The sequence below is a fragment of the Boleophthalmus pectinirostris genome, unplaced genomic scaffold, assembly GCF_026225935.1.
Source record: "Boleophthalmus pectinirostris isolate CB_2022bp ecotype Guang Dong unplaced genomic scaffold, ASM2622593v1 HiC_scaffold_17, whole genome shotgun sequence".
NCBI lineage: Eukaryota > Metazoa > Chordata > Actinopteri > Gobiiformes > Gobiidae > Boleophthalmus > Boleophthalmus pectinirostris.
Genome location: NW_026571115.1, coordinates 10,520,185 through 10,542,378, shown reverse-complemented (window position 1 = coordinate 10,542,378; position 22,194 = coordinate 10,520,185). Strand labels below are relative to the sequence as shown.

Below are 22,194 nucleotides of genomic sequence, written 5' to 3'. Positions count from 1 at the left end.
ACAATATTTGGGAGGAGTGAGTGTGAAAAAAATGTTTGAGCAAACGGCTCCATTAAAGCCACAGTATGTAACAAGGGCCTTTTCATGCTTGCTTCCATTGTAATGTTGTTCCTTTGGCTATAATCTTCCACAGTATGGCATAAAACCTATCTATATTCATGGAGACTGTCATTTTTAACTTTCTATTTCCATGGAATAGTGCAGGTGACACGCCACATCCAAAAAAGTCACATATTGTATCTTTTAATAGAGGAATGGTGAATCCTGGTTGTAACAGTAATATCACGATTTGCTTTTTATCACTGTATTGCCCAGCTCTATTTAACATTCCTCTTCAAACACATTTTCTAAAGTAATTCTTCAGACAGAGTAACACTGAAGTGGCTCTCTTGACAGTATTAGTCAGTTTACTCACAGCTCAGTGTCGAGGGGGAGTCGCTTTAAGGTCAAATCTCTGTGATAAAAATGTCTGAAATGTCACTGTTTTGTTTGGGTTTTTTTTTTACTGTTTTTGCAGAATCTTCTCTTTTCTGGACGTGGTGACGCTCTGCCGCTGTGCTCAGGTCTCCAGGGTGAGTCTTCTGTAGCGCTTTAAAATTGGGACCCAACTGGAACTAAACCCAGACCTAAACCTGGACTAGAGTAGGACTAAACCAGGACTAGTCTACATCAGGACTAAACTGGGCTCTGAGAGAAACTGAGAGACTGTGCAAAACTGACAAAGTTGTGTTTTTAGAATTGTTGATTTAACTTATAGCAACACTTAGAAAACAATAAATAAGACAGTACAGTACAATACAGATGCCCACATAATTTTTACTAGTGGAATAGTTTTGTTTTCAGATTCAATTTTTAAGAGCAACATTTTAAAACTGTAAATCAATGGTGGCAAATTTTACTCAGTGCATATCCCTAAAATGTGCTTTCAAATAATCGGAGAGGATGCGAAGTAAGGCTGAAATATGAACTGTTAGGTACTGGCTAGAATTGCACTGCATTGAAGTAAAAAAAATGTGGAAGTGATGTGAAAAGTTAATATATTAGTAGATAAGATGGGCTCTTTTATTGAAAATGCTGTGTTTTTTCCATTTTGTCCACAGTCCTGGAACGTCCTGGCATTAGACGGCAGCAACTGGCAGAGAATCGACCTCTTTGACTTCCAGAGAGATATTGAGGTAAGATATACAGACTTTCAGGTTCACAGATGAAGAGAAACTGGATTTTTTTAGATACTCTTCTGCGGTTCTTTGGTTGGCTTATTCTCAAATTCGAAAGACTAGTTTTTTTATATTCTAACCCAGCTTCCCCATGCTGCTTTAAAGTGCGCAGTTGTCTGTTGTGCCTGCTTGTTTGCATGGACAAAGTAGTTTAAATCCTTACTGTGGAACCTTCCGTGCAAAACAATGACATCTCCTTGGAAACAAACAAGCGGCAGACCCTTCACCTGATAAGTTAGACTTACTTAGATATAGACACATGATGTACCTTTTAAAACAGGTTTCTCAATGACGATGGTTGTTTATCATTTTACCCCTGAGCAATCGTAATGTTTAGAGTAATTACTGTGTTATGAATCCTGGTGATTAAAGGAAATCTATATTTCTTTTCCAAACAGGGTCGTGTGGTGGAGAACATCTCAAAGCGATGCGGGGGGTTCCTGAGGAAGTTGAGCCTGCGGGGGTGTCTCGGCGTGGGGGACAGCGCCCTGAGGTGAGGGGGTCCGACCGTGGAGAGGGAGAGAGAGAGAGAGAGAAGGAGGAAGAGAGGGAGGGAGGGAGGGTGGAAGGGAGGGAGAGAGAGACGGAGGGAGAGAGACGGAGGGGGAGGGAGAGACGGAGGGAGAGAGACGGAGGGGGAGGGAGAGACGGAGGGGGAGGGAGAGACAGACAAATAGAGATTGGGGGAGAGAGAAAGAGGGAGAGGGGGAGAGGGAGTGAGGGGGGAGAGCAACAGAGTGAGGGGGAGAGAGAGCGCAATGGAGAGAGAGAGGTGTGAAGAGAGGAAGAACGGGGGGAGAGAGGTAGAAAGAGCCAAGGAGAGGTCGAGGGAGAGAGACAGATGGAGAGAGGGGGCAGGGGGGCCAAGGGGGAGAGAGAGACACACACAGAGAGAGAGAGAGACAGACAGACAGAGAGAGAGAGAGACAGACAGACGAAGAGAGACAGACAGACGAAGAGAGCCAGACAGACTGAGAGAGCCAGACGGACGGAGAGAGCCAGACGGACGGAGAGAGCCAGACGGACGGAGAGAGCCAGACGGACGGAGAGAGCCAGACGGACGGAGAGAGCCAGACGGACGGAGAGAGACGGACGGAGAGAGACGGACGGAGAGAGACACGGACGGAGAGAGACCGAGGGGGCAGAGAGTGGGGAGAGAGAAGGAGAGAAAGAGCAAAGGAAAGAGGGAGAGAGACAAAGACAGAGAGAGGGGGGCAGAGAGAGAGAGTGAGGGGGGAGAGAGGGTTAGAGAGAGAGCAACAGAAAGAGTGAGAGGGAGGGGTAGAGTGAGAAGGAGAAAGAAAGCGAGAGAGGGAGAGAAAGCAAAGGAGAGATCAAGGGAGAAAGAGAGGGAGAAAAACAGAGGTGGGGGGGGCAGAGTGAGAGAGAGAGTAAGAAAAAGAGAACATTATTTTGTTCAAAGGGTTATATATGCAACTGTCAATTGAATTAATCGACAAAATATCTTGCATAACATTCACATAAGAGATAATGCTGTCTCTAATGCCCGTGCCCTTAACACTAATCTGATTTGTACACTCCTGACTGGAATCCACACAGCCATTTTCTATTCAAGGGTACAGCTTTTTCTTCTTTGATCTACATTACCCACTTTCTTTGAAAATACTACCATCATAATCGATTTAGTATATGCTGTAATTTTCCTTAAGCAACATTTTTTATTTTGAACTCACAATAAAAATCTATAATGGAGACGATATGGACAAGCAGCAGTCACGAGATGGCAGTTCTGGTACATGGAATGAGTGTTACAAATGTTGAAAATCAATTTGTAAAACTTGCATTATTTATTGTGCTCTTTGTAGGCAAGTAAAGGGAAAGTTTCTGAAGTTATCTTATTTTAGGTTATGTTATTTTAAGTAGTAGTAGAGTAAAATGGGAATGACAACTGATGCTGTATAGAATCTGTAAAAAAAAAATAAAAATTTCTGACAAAGCAAAACTTTCAGTAATTTAATCATTTCCAAAACACAAATGATGGATGTTCACAATTAAAATGTAAAATGATTCAGATAGTATTTCAGTGGAAAAGATGTTTTGGATTAAAGCAGACCTATTATTCAAAATTATTTTTTTTTCAGGGCTTTTAACCATCTTACAGTGGTTTCCTCTTCTCATTTACCCTCTGGAAGTTGTATATTGAGTGATTCGTGCATGTTTGAGTAATCTTTAAACACTTTTTCAAGGCGCCATATTGCGTTCCACCCCAATTTTATCACCACAGACATAAACTCACTGCTCTGTATGAGCTTTGTTCTCCAATTTTATTTCCTTAATTGGTGATGCATGTAGGATTTGGCACCGTTGTGTTGTCATTTTGATAAGAATAAAAATAAATAAATTGCTGTCTCGCCCGCATGATGTGCAGCTATCCATTAGAGTTGCCGTCTCTTTGTTGTGATGACATTTACGTTGACGTCAGCTCCAATTTGGCACAGCTCTTTTCTTACGCTGAAGTCAGCAGGCTTGTTTCTTTTATAAGTCGTTTTAGGTGAATATTGTGATTAAAATGTTCAAATTATGACATAATTTTTAATATTTCGTTAAGGATCAACAAAATATCTATCTATCATAATGATCTAGATCCAGATAGATTATAGCTGTATAGCAGACACAAGCACAATAGGTTTTCTTTAACATATTCATGTTAGAAACATAAGTCATTGTTGTTTAAATCCAATGAGAACTTACAATTGTTTATGTCTAATCTGTATTTTTCTTTAGGACATTTGCCCAAAACTGCAGGAACATTGAACTGCTCAGTTTGAATGGCTGCACCAAGATCACTGACAGGTTTGTACATTAAAGCCACAGTATGTTAGCCTGATTCATCAGCTGGATTCACTTCATAGAAACTGTCTGACCTTGCAGTGTTAGAATTTGTTCGCTCAACGGTAGGCGAATACTTTTATCATTTAACCAATCGCTGCTGTTTGATAGTCACGTATGTAATGCGCCGCTAACAGGGCTAACTGTTAGATTAAGCTTTTCCCAAATCCCGTAGGAAGAAGAGCAATAACCTTGATGAAATTCACCAAACATTCTCTTTATTTTCGGGTTTTAAATCCTCGATCTCGGGAATCGTTGACAACACAGAATGTATGACTCTTCGCTGATTGGCCAGTGCCTGAACTTGCACTTCTGGGGTTTTTATGAACCGTCTAGTGTATCCCGATTCCTGAACTAGTTGCTGGAGAGAAATGAAATTGAGCGGAGGCATCAGGTGGTGCCGGCCTGGCTGACAGTATGTTTAAGCCAAAAATATACTAAAATAAGGTAAAAGCGTTTTTCATTTTGGTTTTCTTACACAAGCCTGGCCCCTTCTTGTTTCCATCTAAATTGTTCCTTTGACTATATCTTCAATAGTGTGGCATAAAACAAGAGTATGGTCTTAACATTCTATTTCCATGGAATCATGCTGGAATTTACACAATCGCATCTTTTTAATATACTATCTTTAAAACAACTATTTTAATATCGATTTATATCTCTTACCTTTACAATTAGGCATAAAATCCACAAATTTCATTATACTAAACTAGATTTTCAAATATATAGATTTTATTTTATCACTGATTCATTACCTGTCCTTCATCTTCTGTGTTATGACTTCAAAGTATTTATTACCACTTATTTTTAATCAAATGTGTATATTTCTCGTTTTGTAGCACATGTAACAGTCTCAGTAAGTTCTGCCCCAAACTGAAGCACCTGGACCTCGCCTCTTGTACCTCAATCACCAATCTTTCTCTCAAAGCGCTCAGGTGAGAAACGACTAAATTAGTTAAAAAAACAACTTTTTGCACATACCAACATTTGTTTTATGTTTTCAGTGAGGGCTGTCCTAACTTGGAGCAGCTCAACATCTCGTGGTGTGATCAGGTGACCAAGGACGGCATCCAGGCTCTGGTCCGGTCCTGTCCCGGTCTCAAAGGACTGTTTCTCAAAGGGTGCACGCAGGTATGGGCGGGGTGCCTTGTTTTTGTGTTTAAAGGTGCACTGCATAACATGTCTAGTGGAGGGTGCGCCAGCTGCTTGTCTCCATGGAAATGTTGTTGCTTTGTCTGGAATGTTCCACAGTACATATTAAATCTATCACAAGGGAGACAAGCAGGTTACAGCACTACGCTTTATTACAGTTCAGATTTGTGGAGAGGTGCCCCTATTCACAGAAGGAATTATTGTATTTTTTAGTAATAATAATAAATAAATGCCAGATGGATATGTTTAATGTCATACCATGGAACATTCCAGGCAAAGCAATAACATCTCCATGGAGACAAGTAGGTAGCTGCCCCTCAACCAGAAAAAGCTGAGCAATGCACCTTTAAAAACAGCAATGTGAAAATATGAAAATGTGCATAATTGTCTGGGTTTGTTGTGGCGACACTAACCAATACAAATGATTCATCGCATTCTTTGGAAGCCTGAGATTATTTTGGTTTGGGTGGTGAGGATCTGAGTTATAACCATGACAACAGCTCAACAAAACGTATCAATCTTCTTTAAACTGGACCTTTAGTAGTACCTTAGTATAATATCAGAGTATGGTAACAATAATATGATCTCATTATTAAAGGTTCTCTATGAAGGTTTTCTGGTGGGCGGTCATTCTCCTGCTCGTCTCCATGGAGATTTGTTTCACAGTATGGCATTAAAATACCAGTAATCTATCATGCATTTATTCAATTACAGGTCTTTTTTTATTATTGCAAATTACCTTGAAAAATATGCGCATTCTTACTGTGAGTGGTGTCGCCTCTCCACAGATCTGTATGTCCTTGTAGAGGCACCTGCTTGTCTCCATGGAGGTGGATAGGTTTAACACAGGTTTAATGCCACACTGTGGAAAATTCCAGGCAAAGCAATATTTTTAATTTTTTTTAAAGTGTATAAACCCACCTGTGCAAAATTTACAGCATACTATAGTTGAATAGACAATTAATATTTTCAAAAAGGTTGGCATTTGAAATAGATTCTAACATGTGAAGTGTATGTGAAGCATTTCCCCTTCAGTTGGCCTGTTAAACTGTAGGGCCACAAAATCTAATAATAGTTTGCGATCCAAAAATTGTCATTTCAAAAATATTCTAAGTAGGTTTGTGTTGGCTGTTTAGGGCTCAGACTTCCTCTTGTTTTCACTCCAAACAGACAGACGCTCACTTCCTGTCCAGCAAAGGGAAACTGGTAACAGCCGCTGTGGCCCTGATATGTCAACAAGCAACAAGCAGCAACTGTGTTTTTATGAACTTCATAAATGTGTCAAATAAACTCTGTTACAGCTCGAAGACGAGGCTTTGAAACACATCGGAGCCCACTGTCCCGAGCTGGTCACACTCAACCTACAGACGTGCTCAGTAAGTGTCTACAATACAATATAACAGAAGAGCATGTGTTTATATTTTTATGCTTTACCAAATAATAAGCAGCCTCTACTTTGATTTACCAGATAAAATAGCCCCTCGGCATAGAAAGAATTACTCTGTATTCACTAGGGATGTAACAATAACCAAAATATCATGATATCGTTCCATCAAAGGTCTCTCAATAATATCGTGGGCCATCACAATGTATCAAATCTCTTTGCTTAAATTCATTGTTATGGTGCAGCAATAGCTAAAAGAAACAGAGGGAACGATATATACAGTGATTCTTTGCTCTGTTTCAGTTCAATATACACAATGGAATAACTGTTATTAAATCTTAATTTATGACAGAACCAAAAGCTTCTCAAGTCAGTTTTTAAAGGAAAAAGTAGTGTATTCACAAGTTTGTTAGCCTTTACAAAATATTGTAATAAATATCATACCTCAAGATGCAGATTGTGAAAACATCATATCCATAAATTTGCATGTCATTTCATCCGTAGTTTTCACCCTGCTTGGTTGATGCAAATGTTTCAAGCCTAGTTTAGTCCAGATGTAGTCTTGATGTGGTTCTGTTCCAGTCCTCATTTAGTCCTAGTCTCGTCCAGGCTCATTTTCAAATTTGGTCCCAATTTTGATGTGGTCTAGTTGCAAGGACGAATGTACCATTAGCTAGAAATTCAATTACAGGTTTCATCTTGGATTGACTGTAAAGTACTAGGCCAAAGCCTTAGTAGAATTTTACAGATCCTTTAATGTCAGATGCTCTCCCCAGCACATGTAATATTGTGTATTATTTTGGTCACAAGATAATCGTGACCAATCGTAAAACGCAGAGATTTGTTGTCAAATGAACTTAACATCCAGAAAGCTGCTCACACAACAGACACTATAGGAGTGGTTATAAATTAGCATCTATAATTGGAAATAATCGTAAAATTGTGATCTTTCCTGTCACAATTAAAGCACTAAAATGACACTGTAACATCCCTAACTGTGACTGGACTGGCCAAGTGTTCATTTCCATAATAAACTGCTTTTGTCATTAGCTAATTGTAACTTCATTTGCCATTTATCTCCATAGCTCTAATGTTGAAGCATAAACCTGACTCCATCTCTCTCTGTCTCTGTCCATCTTTCTCTCTCTGTCTGTGTCCTGAGCAGCAGATCACAGACGAGGGCCTCATCACCATCTGTCGAGGCTGTCACCGGCTGCAGTCGCTCTGTGTGTCCGGGTGTGCCAACATCACAGACGCCATCCTGCACGCCCTGGGACAGAACTGCCCCCGACTCAGGTAGACAACTGCCCCCAAATCGGGTACATAAGAACTGCCCCCGACCATAGACTGTATAAAGAAGTGGACTAAGGATGTCACCCATAGCATTTGGCTCCAGTCAAATGAAGCTCACGAGGCTAGCAGTTATAGGAGCAAATTTGCAGCCAGGTCCATATTAGGAAGAATTTATTATATATAGGAATTTATTTATATACAGTATAGCAAAATGAAAGCACCAGGATCAATTAGAGCCAGTTAATATGAAAATTTTAAGACCAAAAGGATGAGGCTCACAGCAGGAGTTACAGAGAGAGGGGTGACAATTTTCCACTCTAAAGTTAATTGGAAACTTGAGTCGATGGAGCCGGAAGCTCACCTAATGAACACTTCCTATTTGGACCATGGCATCTAGTGGGTTAGCTATGTCCTTTTATATACTGTCTATGCCCCAGACTCTGGTACAAAACTGCCCCCACTTCAAGTACATTCAACATCAACCTGCATGGAAATTTAAGAAACGGACTCGTATTTGAAAGTGTTGTTCCTTTCTATAATATTCCATAATATGATATAAACATATCTGGTACCGTGGAGAATGTCCCAATGTATGGATTAAACTGTCTATTTCAGAATATGATAGGTCAAACCTGTCATAACTTAACTTTTAACATTATGTAAATTGTATCTAAAGTTAAAGTTTACACAGCATTATGCACGGCCAGTGTGCCCCAAGCTCAGGTTAGTCCGTTTTTGGTCTGGAAATAATTTCTCATTATTCACATGGAAATATTATAACATTTATTCAAAATGGTCAAACATTGGATCTCAAGAGTCACTTGAGTTGATACAGGATTATTTTCCTACACACCTGCTCTGCTGCTATGAATACATTAACAAAGCAGTGCCACTTATGCTTGTGGAACAGCATATGACAACTCTTTGGTCTCTGTTACTTTTCTCCAGGTTTTAAGGGCTTAACTTAATATATAATTCAGAACATATTCTAATCAGAATTTTATTACAATGACATCTGTTTAATCATGTTTAATCTGTTTGGAGCTATAATTAGTGCTGTCACCAAACTAAAATTTTAAACCCGATTTCATACTAAGGAATTGGCTTAATACTCGATACCAATTATGTTACTACATGCTAATTTTTTAGTAATGGAATGTCATTTTCATACAAAATAACAGCACTTTTTTAATGTTACCGTGAGATCTTATACTAGTTCAGATATAGCTCAAAATTACACTAAAAACTGTTCAAGAATTCTCAAATGAGTATCTAGTCTTGATATTACTTTTAGTATTGATTATTATCTGATTTATATACTATACATGCATCTATACTTTTGACAACCCTAGCAATAACTATACTCAAACATAAGATAATACATAATACAGTCTTTTTCCTCACAGTCCCTTTCTTGCTCCTGACTGCACTTAAAGGTGCACTGCATAACTTTTCAGGTTGGAGATCGTTACCATGGAGATCCTATTTCTTTGTCTGTAATATAAAATATAAGATCCCATTTATTATATAAATATAAAATATAAGATGTATTATTAATTATGGGTGTTTTCATTGCTCAAAAATACCTTTAAAAACATGTGTTCTTACTGTGAGTGGGTCACTTCTTCACAGATATAACCTTTAAATTGGCTTGGTGGTGTAGTAACCGTACCAGAGTAACTCTACCAGAAAAGTTACTCAGTGCACCTTTAAGTCTGTTCTAGTGTAACTCTGTTTTCTTCCTCCTCAGAATATTAGAGGTGGCACGCTGCTCTCAGCTTACAGACGTTGGCTTCACTACATTAGCACGGGTGAGTCTGTGTCCTGTTTTTTTTGACCAAAGACGGCAAAAGCAACCTGAGAGTCCTGGTTTAGTTTCCAATTCCTACAAACTCAAAAACTGTCACAGGGAAATGTCATGATGATGTTAAATCCCAAAATGGTTAAATCTACAATTATGAGCACTTTTACTATAAGTTGTTATTATTATAATTTTTTTTCATCAATCCAGTTTTTACTTTCCAACAGTTGCTTTCCAACAGTGTTAGAAACCTTATCTCTATAAGACTTTTCATGATATTGCTAATTCAGTTCTTGAGACTAATATCATGACAGCTGTACAAATAATTATGGTGCAGTCTTAGACCCAAATGATTTATGCGTAATCATGTTTGTAATGTTTCTGTTTTAGAATTGTCATGAGTTGGAGAAGATGGATTTAGAAGAATGTGTCCAGGTAACCTTCTTTACACCTGACCTATATTATGCAAAATTGACTCTTATAAGTGCCATGTTGTGTTTGGTCTCATTCAGACATGTTTGAGTAGTTTGTCTACATCTCCAACGGTCAGAATGCCTTGTTTGTCATGTAGTGTTTTCTTTTGAGAGAAGAAATCAGCCTAAATACGCAGGGTTTCTGTGTTAAACATGTGTGAATGAAACAAGACACAACTCAAGGTATGTTTTGATGAAAAAACAACATTATAACATAGATCAGAAAATAGTGTAATATGAAAAACTGTATGTTATGTGCTGAATACGCAGATAATTAAATAAATTGACTAATTGATTTATTTTTACCAGATCACAGACGGGACACTCATCCAGCTGTCCATCCACTGCCCCCGTTTGCAAGTCTTGGTAAGAAAATCCTCACTTTTGTATTTCATATTGTTAAATATGTAAGTGTGTAACTTTTTTGGTGGGAGATATGCCACTGTATAACAACAGGTTACATTGTAGGTCAGATCTAAGGGGAGGCGACCTCATACAGTGGAACAGTCAAGGCAATATCATCCCCATAGCGATAAGGAGGAAGCGGACTCTCTACCAAAGTCCCCTAGTGCACCTTAAGTTGAAGAAAAAAGTTTAAAAAAATTCTGAATGGTAAATTAAAAGTAAAATTATTGAAATTAAATAACTAACTAAAACTGCCAATCTATCCTTCTTCTGGCCTTTAAAGGGTTAGAATTAAAATCTCAAGAGAGAGAAAATTGTAAATTATGACACATAGATTTATTAGTATAATTTGAGCTATTCACCATTTTTGTATGATTTTCCACAGAGTTTGTCCCACTGTGAGCTCATTACAGACGATGGGATCAGACACTTGGGGAGCGGGCCCTGTGCTCACGACCGTCTCGAGGTGATCGAACTGGACAACTGCCCCCTGATCACAGACGCCTCCCTGGAGCACCTGAAGACCTGCCACAGCCTGGACCGCATAGAGCTGTACGACTGCCAGCAGATCACCCGCGCGGGCATCAAGAGGCTACGGGTGAGTTGGGAGAAGGCTAATGTAAGAGCTACTGAAGAAGGATGGACTAAAGATGGACTAAAGATGGACTAAAGATGGACTAAAGATGGACTAAAGATGGACTCAAGATGGACTCAAGATGGACTCAAGATGGACTCAAGATGGACTCAAGATGGACTCAACCAGGGACTCAACCAGGGACTCAACCAGGGACTCAACCAGGGACTCAACCAGGGACTCAACCAGGGACTCAACCAGGGACTCAACCAGGGACTCAACCAGGGACTCTACCAGGGACTCTACCAGGGACTCTACCAGGGACTCTACCAGGGACTCTACCAGGGACTCTACCAGGGACTCTACCAGGGCTAAAGAAAGATTAAACCAAGGACTAAACCATCATAAAAATATGGACTGATAAACTAGGACTTTGGGACAACTGCCAGCAGATCACCCACACAGGCATAAAGAGGACTGGAGAAGGACCGGCCTGAAGACGGACTGAAGACGGACTGAAGACGGACTGAAGACGGACTGAAGACGGACTGAAGACGGACTGAAGACGGACTGAAGACGGACTGAAGACGGACTGAAGACGGACTGAAGACGGACTGAAGACGGACTGAAGACGGACTGAAGACGGACTGAAGACGGACTGAAGAAAAGATTAAACCAAGGACTAAACCATGATTAAAAATATGGACTGATAAACCAGGACTTTGGGACAACTGCCAGCAGATCACTCACGCAGGCATAAAGAGGCTACAAACTAAACTAGGGACTTAAGAAAGAAAAATTTAACCAGAACTAAAGACGGACTAAAGACGGACTAAAGACGGACTAAAGACGGACTAAAGACGGACTAAAGACGGACTAAAGACGGACTAAAGACGGACTAAAGACGGACTAAAGACGGACTAAAGACGGACTAAAGACGGACTAAAGACGGACAGAACCGGGGACAGAACCGGGGACAGAACCGGGGACAGAACCGGGGACAGAACCGGGGACAGAACCGGGGACTTACTAGAAACTGAAGCAGGGTTAAACTAGGACATGGAGGCACCATCAGATTACTCACACAGACATTAACAGGCTACGGGTGAGTGGAGCTAAAGCTAGACCTGGAACTAAAGAAATACTAAACCAGGACTAATGCAGGACTGAATCAGGGACTGACCCAGGACGCTATTGGTAAGTGTAACAGGGACCAAAGAAGGACAAAACGGGACTAAAACCAGGATTAAAGAAAGACTCAGCCAAAGTTAATGCAGGGACAAAAGCAGGACAAAGTAGGGCTAAACTGAGAACTAAACTGGAGACTAAACCAGGAACTAAACTGGGGACTATACCAGGACAACTGCTAGGAAGAGTACAGGACCAAGAACCGTGTTTGAAAGGTTCACAATAAAAGAGTTTAGACTGAGGTTGTCCTGGTTTCACCCACTGCTCCTGACAGGCGGACTTAAAGAATGGGTCAAATTTCTCTGCAATAATGAGACTATAAAGTATCCCTACAGCTTAAACTCAGGGGATTGTTGAATTTTACCCCTTAGCCAGCATTGTATACATCCACTGTGTAGTTCATGTAGTTTTTTTAAGTGATTATAATGGCTCTTGGCACAGAGGAGCTGCCATTGCCTGGACAGTATGAGCCAAGGCAATCATGGTAACAGTAATACAACCATCTCCAAATGCTGAATATGTTTTGAATTGCAAACAGCCCATATTTAGCTCTAATGCAGCCTTCATTCGCCCAAGCACAGTAACATTAAACAGGAATGAACTAAATTAGCATTGCTTAGTAGCAACAGTGATACCCTTTACCACTCGGATGATTCAGATCAAATGTAAGCACCAGTAACTGAAGTAAACACTGAGTCACTGCTGACAAGAGGGATTAGTCAATGTTTATTTGTTTACAGTAAGGAAAATGTATTCAACCTTGGATGCATTTTTGCTGAAGGGAAACAGACTTCAGTTCGGCATTTAAAATAAGTTTTGAGTTGGTGGTTTGAAAACACGCAGAATTGCCTAACACACTACAATATGCTATAGTTTTGTAAGATATTTATAACAAAATCAACCTGTGTATTTAGCTCCTTCAATACAGTATCTAAACATCATTACAAAGTCCAACAGATGTCAGGAAAAAGGTTAGAACAAAAAGAAAAAGAAAAGCTCCATTATCTGCCCAAACACTAAACATTTTAAGCTTTGTGGTTATCAAATACTGTGATATCTACAGTATTCCATAAAGTACTTTAATGTACAATAGTTATTTGAGACTTAAAGGAGACAGAATATTTTTTTTACCATGTTGTAGTTGATTTTCCCTTCTTATTTACTCAACCAAAGTTGTATTTAGCGTGATTTGTGCATGTTTAATCTTTTATATTCCATTTTCACCCCCCTGGTACACACCCACTGCTTTGTACTTACTTTGTGCTCCTAAATAATCACTAATCACTAATCATGTAGGATTCAGCAGCTTTACATAGTCATTTTCTTATCATTTTTATTTTTTATTTTTATCCGCTGATCGCTAGTGTGTTCTGCAGCTATCCATAGGTGGAGCCAACAGGACCTTGAGTTGTGATGACATTTACAGCTACTTACTATAAAGGGGCAGTCTGGAATTGGCTCCTAATATCACACTGGGCAATTTTCCAACCCAGACATCAGCAAGACATGTTTCTTTTTAAAGTAATTTTAGATCAATATTGATATTTGAAATGCCTGCAATACAACATAATGACCCAGTGTATGTCATATTATAACTACTAATGTATAACACACCAAAGCACATCTTCTTTAAATGTGCACTGTGTAACTTCTAAGGTTACACAGTGCTGCTTGTTTGTCTCCATGGAGATGTTATTTCTTCGCCTAGAATGCTCCTCTGTAGAGCATTAAACATACAGTATTTCCCTTGCATATGTTTAGCTACAAATCTTTTATAGCTTAACAATACCTTAATAAAACATGAATTTGCACCATCTGCAGGCTTGCGTTTCCATAGATATGACCATTAACCTGTCTCCATTGTGAATACCAAGTTTATTTCCATACTGTAGAATAAGCATTAAGTGGCAGGCCCTCCTCCAGAAAAGTTACACAGTGAACCTTTCAGCCTTCGTAGGTGGTTTTGCTCTTGTCTCCGCTGTCCGTAATTTCCCTCAAAACAAGTAGAAATATTTTGTCTGTTAAAAGTCAAGAGGCATCCACAGATCTCCATAATTATGTAACTGTGTTGTCAGAGACTTGTCCTCCCACAGAAACATTGAATCATGATTCTAAAACGTTGTGAAGGTTAGAAGGATGTGCGCTCTGGTGACTGCTATCTCATTAGCCTGAGGTTTGAACACAGGTGTCATCAGTAAAACCAGACATTAAAAATATGTAACAAATGAGCTCTTTTTTGTATCAGTACCAGAGTTCTTCATGCATTTTTGTTATCAGCTGAAAGTATATGAGCATCTGTCTGAATAGGAGCTTGCTTAAAAGGCCTATATTACACTATTTTCTGATCTATGTTAAGTTGTTTACTCATGAAAACATACCTGCAGTTATGTTTTGTTTTATTCATACATGTCAACACAAAAAACATGCGTATTTGGGTTATTCTCTCAAACTCAAAGCACTCATGCACTTTGGAATTGCCAATCTCCATTTTACTAAAGGTAAAAGGTAGCTGTTAACTTGAAAACTACCACTTCATGACATCACAAGGTGGAACAGAACAGTTGTAGAGATGTAGACAGAATTAGAGTAAAGATAAAGGGTTACTCAGACATGTATGAATGAAACAAAACACAACTCTAGGTATGTTTTTGAGGAGGAAACATAACATGGCTTAAAGCTCACAAGAGTCAATCCTGCGTATAATATAAGAGGACAGTTGGATATAAAAAGGTAAGGTTAGGATAAAGTATACTTTATTGACTCATCCTTCAACCTGTGCCACTGGGGCAGCCTGTCAGGAGCAGTGAGCTACAGCAGTGCAGCGCTTCCAGATTTTGCTAGGTTTTGGTCAGGACTATATTAGCTGCAGGTTTTTTTTACATTCTATTTTACATAATTATTACCTATTATGCGTTTTATTTTTGTAATCATTTTGCACACTTCGGCATTTTTATTAACGTTTATGCCTAACAGAAATTTATGGTAAATGGGTAAAGGTAATACATTTCCTGTTTCCCGTTTCCTGTTGTGCACTCAGTCCTTAAATGTGACCGGACCGGATCTTCTGCCAACTAGTAGTGAATCAGAACCTGACAGGTGAATAGAAATATTAAAGTCACTGTTTTGTTGTTAAAATTTAAATGATTGTGTCAAGGAAGAATTATAATGCAAATAGACTGAAAGCAAAAATGTATTTAAACATACAACACACGAGCCAGTGATCAGTTCAAGCATTCATGGTCCTTTTTATGTGGGTTTTTTTGGGGGTTTTTTTCAACAAAAACTTGAGAGTGACTAACTGAACAACTGTTGGCTAATGTTAGTTATATTTCTGGCGGCTTCTTATTTCTCTTTCCTCGCTTCCTCACCTTGATCCTCCATTTTTCAGCTGTCAATCAAATGCGTCATATTAAGTGGTGTCCCAAAGAAAACCGCGGAGTGAAGGTGTAAACACGAGGGAGGCTTCAAGAGGCAGACATCAGCTAAAAGAATCAAACTTTATTGGTCTCAGTGAGGAGTTTACATCCTCTCTCCTCTCTTTGTCTCCTCTCTGGGTGGGACTTCCTCACCCATTTCCTGCAGAATCAAGGAGAAGGAAGCGAGGAAAGAGAACTGAGGTGTGGTCAGATTTGTTTAGCAGCACAAAATCATCTCACCTGTTTTAGTTCTACCCAAGTCAGCTCTTTCTAGTGAGCTTGTGTTAAATTAAAGTGTAACAAGCCTCAGACAGAGCAGTGCTTACAGTTGGCATCACACACCGAGGGATCAATTCTAACAGTTGTTCTTGTTGTTTTCCACAGACTCACCTGCCCAACATCAAAGTGCACGCGTACTTTGCCCCGGTCACCCCCCCTCCGTCTGTGGGGGGCAGTCGTCAGAGATTCTGCCGCTGCTGTGTCCTCCTATGATGCAAAGACTCCCCCCCCTCCTCACTCCCCCACCTTCACCTTTGGCCTGTGACCTTTGACCTGTCGATGCCCACAGCCGCCGGCCCCACCCCCCCAAAACCTAAGCTCACATGCACAGCGCCCCCAGCACCGCCCCCTTTCTTTCCCTTCTGGACCTGCAGAGAGAGAGAGGGAGAGAGACAAAATGATGACGTTTTGAATAAACACAGGTGAATTTTCCAAACATTCCCAAATTATTAATTCACAAACACCAGATGTAGATTAGGATAGGTGAATACTACTTTTCATTGCCCAATTTGAGTCATTTGCCTAATTTGCGTCGGCCTTAGCTTGGCTTTATTTTTATTATTTTACTCCTCAGAAAGAGCTAAAAATATCTGTCAGTTGAAACCTTAGCTCACCTTTTTCTGATCTATGTTATATTGTTGTTTCTTCGTCAAAAACAAACCCTGAATGTTCTTCCTCAAACTGAAAACGCTCTGTTCCACCTTGTGATGTCATAGGGTAACACAAGAAGTGCTCCACTGTGTTTTTAAACCACGCACACCTTCACTGAAATAATTTTGATAATTTCTACTCTGGAATTGCCAATCTCTTGTGTGCTTTTTGTTGCATTTTTTTTTTTTGTATGAAAGTTGGATAGATTGATTGTTTGATCTCTACTGAACTAAAGGTAAAAGGGAGCTGTTAACTTGAAAACTACCACTACATGACATCACAAGGTGAAACAGAGTGTTTTGAGCTTTGGAAATGCTGAAAGACTAGTAATGCAGGTTTACTCGGACGTGTGCGAATGAAAAAAAACACAACTGCAGGTTTGTTTTTGAGGAGGTAACAACAATATAACATGACTTAAAGCTCACAAGAGTCAATTTTGCGTAATATCACACCTTTAAAGTTTCATAAGCCTTGTATTTCTAGGAAAACACTTGTAAAATGCCGTATCACTGTAAACACATTAAAGATCAGATGGGCTTAATCTCTGCACTGATCTGTTTGCTTGGGTTTTGTAGCAGTTAAATGTGCTGATAACACGAGGGCTGGGCTCAGATTGAACTGAAAATAAAACAGCATATTACAAGTAGTTTGTCTGTGTATAGGTTGCCGTATATTGAATTTTGATGCAGATTTGGCTCGGACTCAAATTGGGTAATGACATTATTGGCCTATTGCTAAGCTCCTCCCAACTTTTTCTATTCAGTCATTTGATTGGTTCTTATTGTAACTAGAAATGGACTTTAAAATACTGTATTTTTAACAATGTCTCAAACTGAACCAATGTTTATCAAGCCAATCACTATAGTCCATACATTTTATTTAGATTTCAAATATAATCCGCTTTCTTCCTGTTATTTCTACAGGTATTTGCATATCAATTTGGTATAATTTGAAAACCTGATGCCCTTCCTTAAGAATGCATCATCAGTTCTCCATACTTGACTTTGTGATTGTCAAACTTAATTCAGTCTTACAAAGTATACTGTTGACATCTTAGTTTGAAAGTCCTATTAAGAAAACTTTATAGGTACAAGGAATGTGATTGGTCCATGGCATTTGGAGGCGGAGCTTAGCAATAGGCAATAAATGAACAACCTAGTATTACCTTAAATTTCAAACCATAAATTTGATCACCAAAGCAAATTAAACTTAAAGGTACATTGTGAAACTTTTCTGGTGGAAAGTTCATCACCTGCTTGTTTCTATGGATGTCATTTCTCTGTCTGGAATGTTCCACAGTATGACATTAAACAGCTCTACCTTACATTTATTCAATTACACGTGTTTTTATAGCGCAAAAATATCTAAAAAAAAACAAGCATTCTGTTTGTGAACGGGGTCGCCTCTCCACAGATCTTACCTGTAACTTGAAGACTGAAAAGTGTAATACCATACTGTGAAACATCTCCACAGAGAAAAGCATTTGACGGACCCTCCACCAGACAAGTTGCACAATGCAGCTTTAAAAAAACACAAGGACTGTACAAAATCAAATAACTTTACTTATTTAGCACTTTGAGTATTTTGGGGGGGGGTTAAATTAGCCACAACAACAGTGTTTCAAGGTCAACTTTCTGCTACCTCTATAATATACAAGATCAGCATTCAGACCTGTATTAATGTGTAGTAACAATAGTGGTGTTAATACGTACCACAAAAGGCAAAACTGGTCATTAAACTCTCGTGATGCCTTTAAAATGGACAAGAATAACAGCAGAAAACCTTATGGGGTTTAAAATATACTTTTGCAGTTGTTTGCACTTATGGTTATCTATAGAAGAGGGTGTACCAATGCTCAAAATGTCCAGTAAGTTGAAATACTGACTAATGTTCGGTAGTATACTGAATGAATTTGAACTTTGTCTTAGAGATGAGAAATTGTTAGTATAGATTTGAGGTTTTGAGGAAATTGTAAATTAGAATATCGTCACCAACATGATAATTAATGGTAACAATAATTAAAATAAGTTACTAAATTTGCAAAAAATGAAAAAAATTAATTTGCAGTGCAGGGTTTAAGCAATAATTCTGCATTTTTGTTGTTAAAGTCTAATCACTATTAACTTGAACCTCAACCATGACAATTTATAGTCACATTTTGGCACATATCTGATGTATTGCCTTAATATTTTCTGAATAGCATTAAAATTAAGATTAATAATTTATATATAGACTTTTTTTTGTCAATAATGCACACTCCTGTTTGGTCCAAAGGGTCCAATGAACAACATATAGAATAATAGCTTTAATACTACCAATGACTTAAGTAGCAAAAGTATATGATTTTTTGTATAAATAAGGCAATAAAAGTAGATAACATCAACTTTTTGCTTTACAGTTGTAAATACAGAAAACCCAAACTATAGGTGCCTGATTGGGACATATATATGGCACAAACACCACTTAAAAATAATGGCTAATTCTTTTTTTTCATGTCTGTTTGAATGTATTTTTTCCCCAGTAGTACTGTAGTAGAAGTATGTTGGGCCACCATAGAAACAGCACTTCAATTCAAATAATTTTAAGCAGATTTTCAGACACTATCATACCAAATTAACTACAATATAGCTACAAACAAACTAAAATATATACCTTTAAGTTGTACGCATTGCACTTTCCTCATTCAAGTTGTATATTTGAACTTGCTGGACATTTTTCTCCTTTTGGTAAACTCTCTTCTATAAATAAAAACTTGACACTTTAGAATTAAAAAAGGAGGCGGAGACTGATTTTACTAACACAGAAACGTAGATTGAAATCCTGCTTGCCAATACACCTCTCTCTGTCTCTCTGTTACAATCAGAAGAATAAAAAAAAAACAATATTTTTCTAAAGAATGGATTTCACGGATTTCGCCTATACGCAGAGAATGGAGAAGATGCCAAATGTTGCATGTAACATCTCTAGTTTTTTAAAAAATCGAAATGTGCGGACACCAAGAGTCCTAGTCGAGAAAAAGCCAGCGAAGACAGAACATGAATGCAATGGAGAGGAGTATTTTGAACTATGAAAACAATGGAAAAAAATGTGTAAAGAAAATTCAAAATGTCAGACATCTTGGAACTGTGAAATAAGATGCTGGCTGGTTTGAAAAAAAAAGACAAAATCATGACGACATTATGTATCCTATTTGCCGGGACAATGCAAAAAGACTACAACTTCGAAAACTACACGCAATCAAAAAAAAGTATGTCCTTTTTCATTTGAAGTGACAGCGACCCTTGAACTCCCATGATGCCTTGCAAAGGACAAAATTGCTGCGGATGGAAAAGACATGACACATGAACAATGGAGGTGTAAAATTGGCCTTCTGATTGATCATAGCAAGCGGAGGGCTTTTATGGACTTCAACGCCCCATTGGAAAAGTACACTGTAAAATTCAACACCCACATGAGTTAAAATGGTTTGAAATTTGAATATTTGTCTTAATTTTGGGTTTGGGTTCGCTTAGTTGCTTTATTTAGAGTGTTTCATGGTATTTTGGGAAATTATCCTAATGTCCTTGAGGTATAGGAGGTATGGAAAAACTGACTAAGGTAAAAATTGAGTTTTGAGGTAAATGCACACTTAGAATATCAAGTACACTGACTATAGTGAAAAAGATTCAAAAAAATAGTTGATCTAAAACCATAGTCTGTATAAAGAAGTGGACAAAGAGAATGTGATGTCATCTATAGCATTCAGCTCCAGTCAAATGAAGCTCATCGAGGCCGGCAGTTACAGGGGCAAACTTGGAGCCTGTTCCGTATTAGAAACAAGAATTTATTTACAGACAAAATAGCGAAATAAAAACACCAGGATCACGCAGAGCGAGTTAATACGAACATTTTAACAGAAAAGTGAGGAGCCTGACAGCAGCAGTTAGTTTTTCGATACAAAGTGAATTGGAGCCAGAGTCACTGGAGCCACAAGAGCAGCCATGTTTACTTCCTATTTGAAACGCGGTGGTTAATTTTTAAAGTCTGTTCAAAATAGAACAAACTTCCACTGTAATCTTTCATAAACTGTGACTTTTTGTTGATACTTGTAGTCTCAACCAACACTAACATTGGCTATTTTATTATGTTATTGACTTTTTGGGATTATTTATTAATTTGTTAGCAAAGAGGAATTTTCTTACTCCACTTTTGAAATTACTGAAATGAAACCAGACTGATTTACCTTGAGAGAAGTTTGACAAGCCAGATCAACTTCTTAAGAGTCTAAATACGTCAAGTCTGCTCAAACCAAGATTAATATCCTTCATTTTGATCAATTTTAACTAATGTGGGTTTTCATTTTTGCAGTGATTTGCATTTCCTTCTCACCCGCTCTACTATGTCCTGTTTAATTTTATAATCGTATTTTATTGCTTTTTTGTCCAAATTTCACATCTGCTTTTCCACCTCTCTCTAGATTTCTTCTCTTCTGTGGCATTTTCTGTTTTTGGCGTGGTTTGGATTGAGTTGTGTTTCAGAAAATTCAGTTCAGTATCTCCGGATTAAAGGGCCTATATTACGCCGTTTTCTGATCCACGTTATAATGTTGTTTCCTCATCACAGACATACCCGGAGTTGTGTTTTGTTTTGTTCAATGACACATTTTTACACACAAATCCTGCATGTTTAAGCATATACTTCTCTCAAACAGAAAATCTTTTGATAATACAGGAAGTGCTCCGCTGTGCTCACTTTCACTAGAATCATTTGGATAATTTCAGGCTTGGAATTGTCAAATTCTACTGAACTAAAGGTAAGCTGGTAATTGAAAACTGCATGACATCACAAGGTGGAACAGAGCATTTTGAGCTTCGGATGGATGGATTTTTGATAAGTGAATGAAACAAAACACAACTCCAGGTATATTTTGGTTGAGGTAACAACATTCTAACATAACTTAAAGCTCACAAGAGTTAATTTTGCGTAATATAGAACCTTTAAATTTTTTTTAAGCCCTCTTCCAAGTTTTTGTTGTTTAAGAGTGTAATGTTGTAAAATGTTTAGTCTTTATTTTTTGGGAATGGGAGGGGGGTTTATTGGCATTTGTGCAATTGTGGTACATGTGTGGTACAAGTGTCTGTGGAGGAGTTAAAATATTGAATGTTACCATCTCGGAGAAGAAGATCATTTACGGCGACGTTTGCCACAGAATCTGACTTTTCTCCCTTTAATTTCATTGCCTTGCTTTTTCTGAATACACAGTGGATATTGGACACTAGCCTGGTCAGACCGGACACCTTCAAACACGATAGGGCACAGCTGAATGGTCGCAAGTAGCAATTCACAAAAAACACTGCAATTTTCATCACACATCGCATTTCATTTTCTTAAAATGTTTGCCTACTGTTGTGAATTTGACTTAAAATGTGATCTACATTTTGACATTGAATTAGACGCACCAATCCAGTCGATACCGATTCTGATACTTTTGATTTAAATATTTACGACAGAGGTGGGGACATACAAGTCGTG

General features: G+C 38.5%; 1 protein-coding gene across 1 annotated transcript; it reads left to right on the top strand.

The window, feature by feature from the left end:
* Positions 1-503: 503 nt before the first annotated feature.
* fbxl20 (F-box and leucine-rich repeat protein 20) lies at positions 504-21,828 on the top strand (the record flags this gene model as incomplete). Its single annotated transcript, XM_055152606.1, has 13 exons — positions 504-572; positions 1,101-1,175; positions 1,616-1,710; positions 3,963-4,031; positions 4,907-5,002; positions 5,072-5,198; positions 6,521-6,595; positions 7,769-7,899; positions 9,647-9,707; positions 10,088-10,132; positions 10,480-10,536; positions 10,961-11,173; positions 16,138-21,828. Coding segments are annotated over 13 exons (1,221 nt in total), but the record flags the coding sequence as incomplete, so codon positions are not given.
* Between the last annotated feature and the right edge of the window lie 366 nt (positions 21,829-22,194).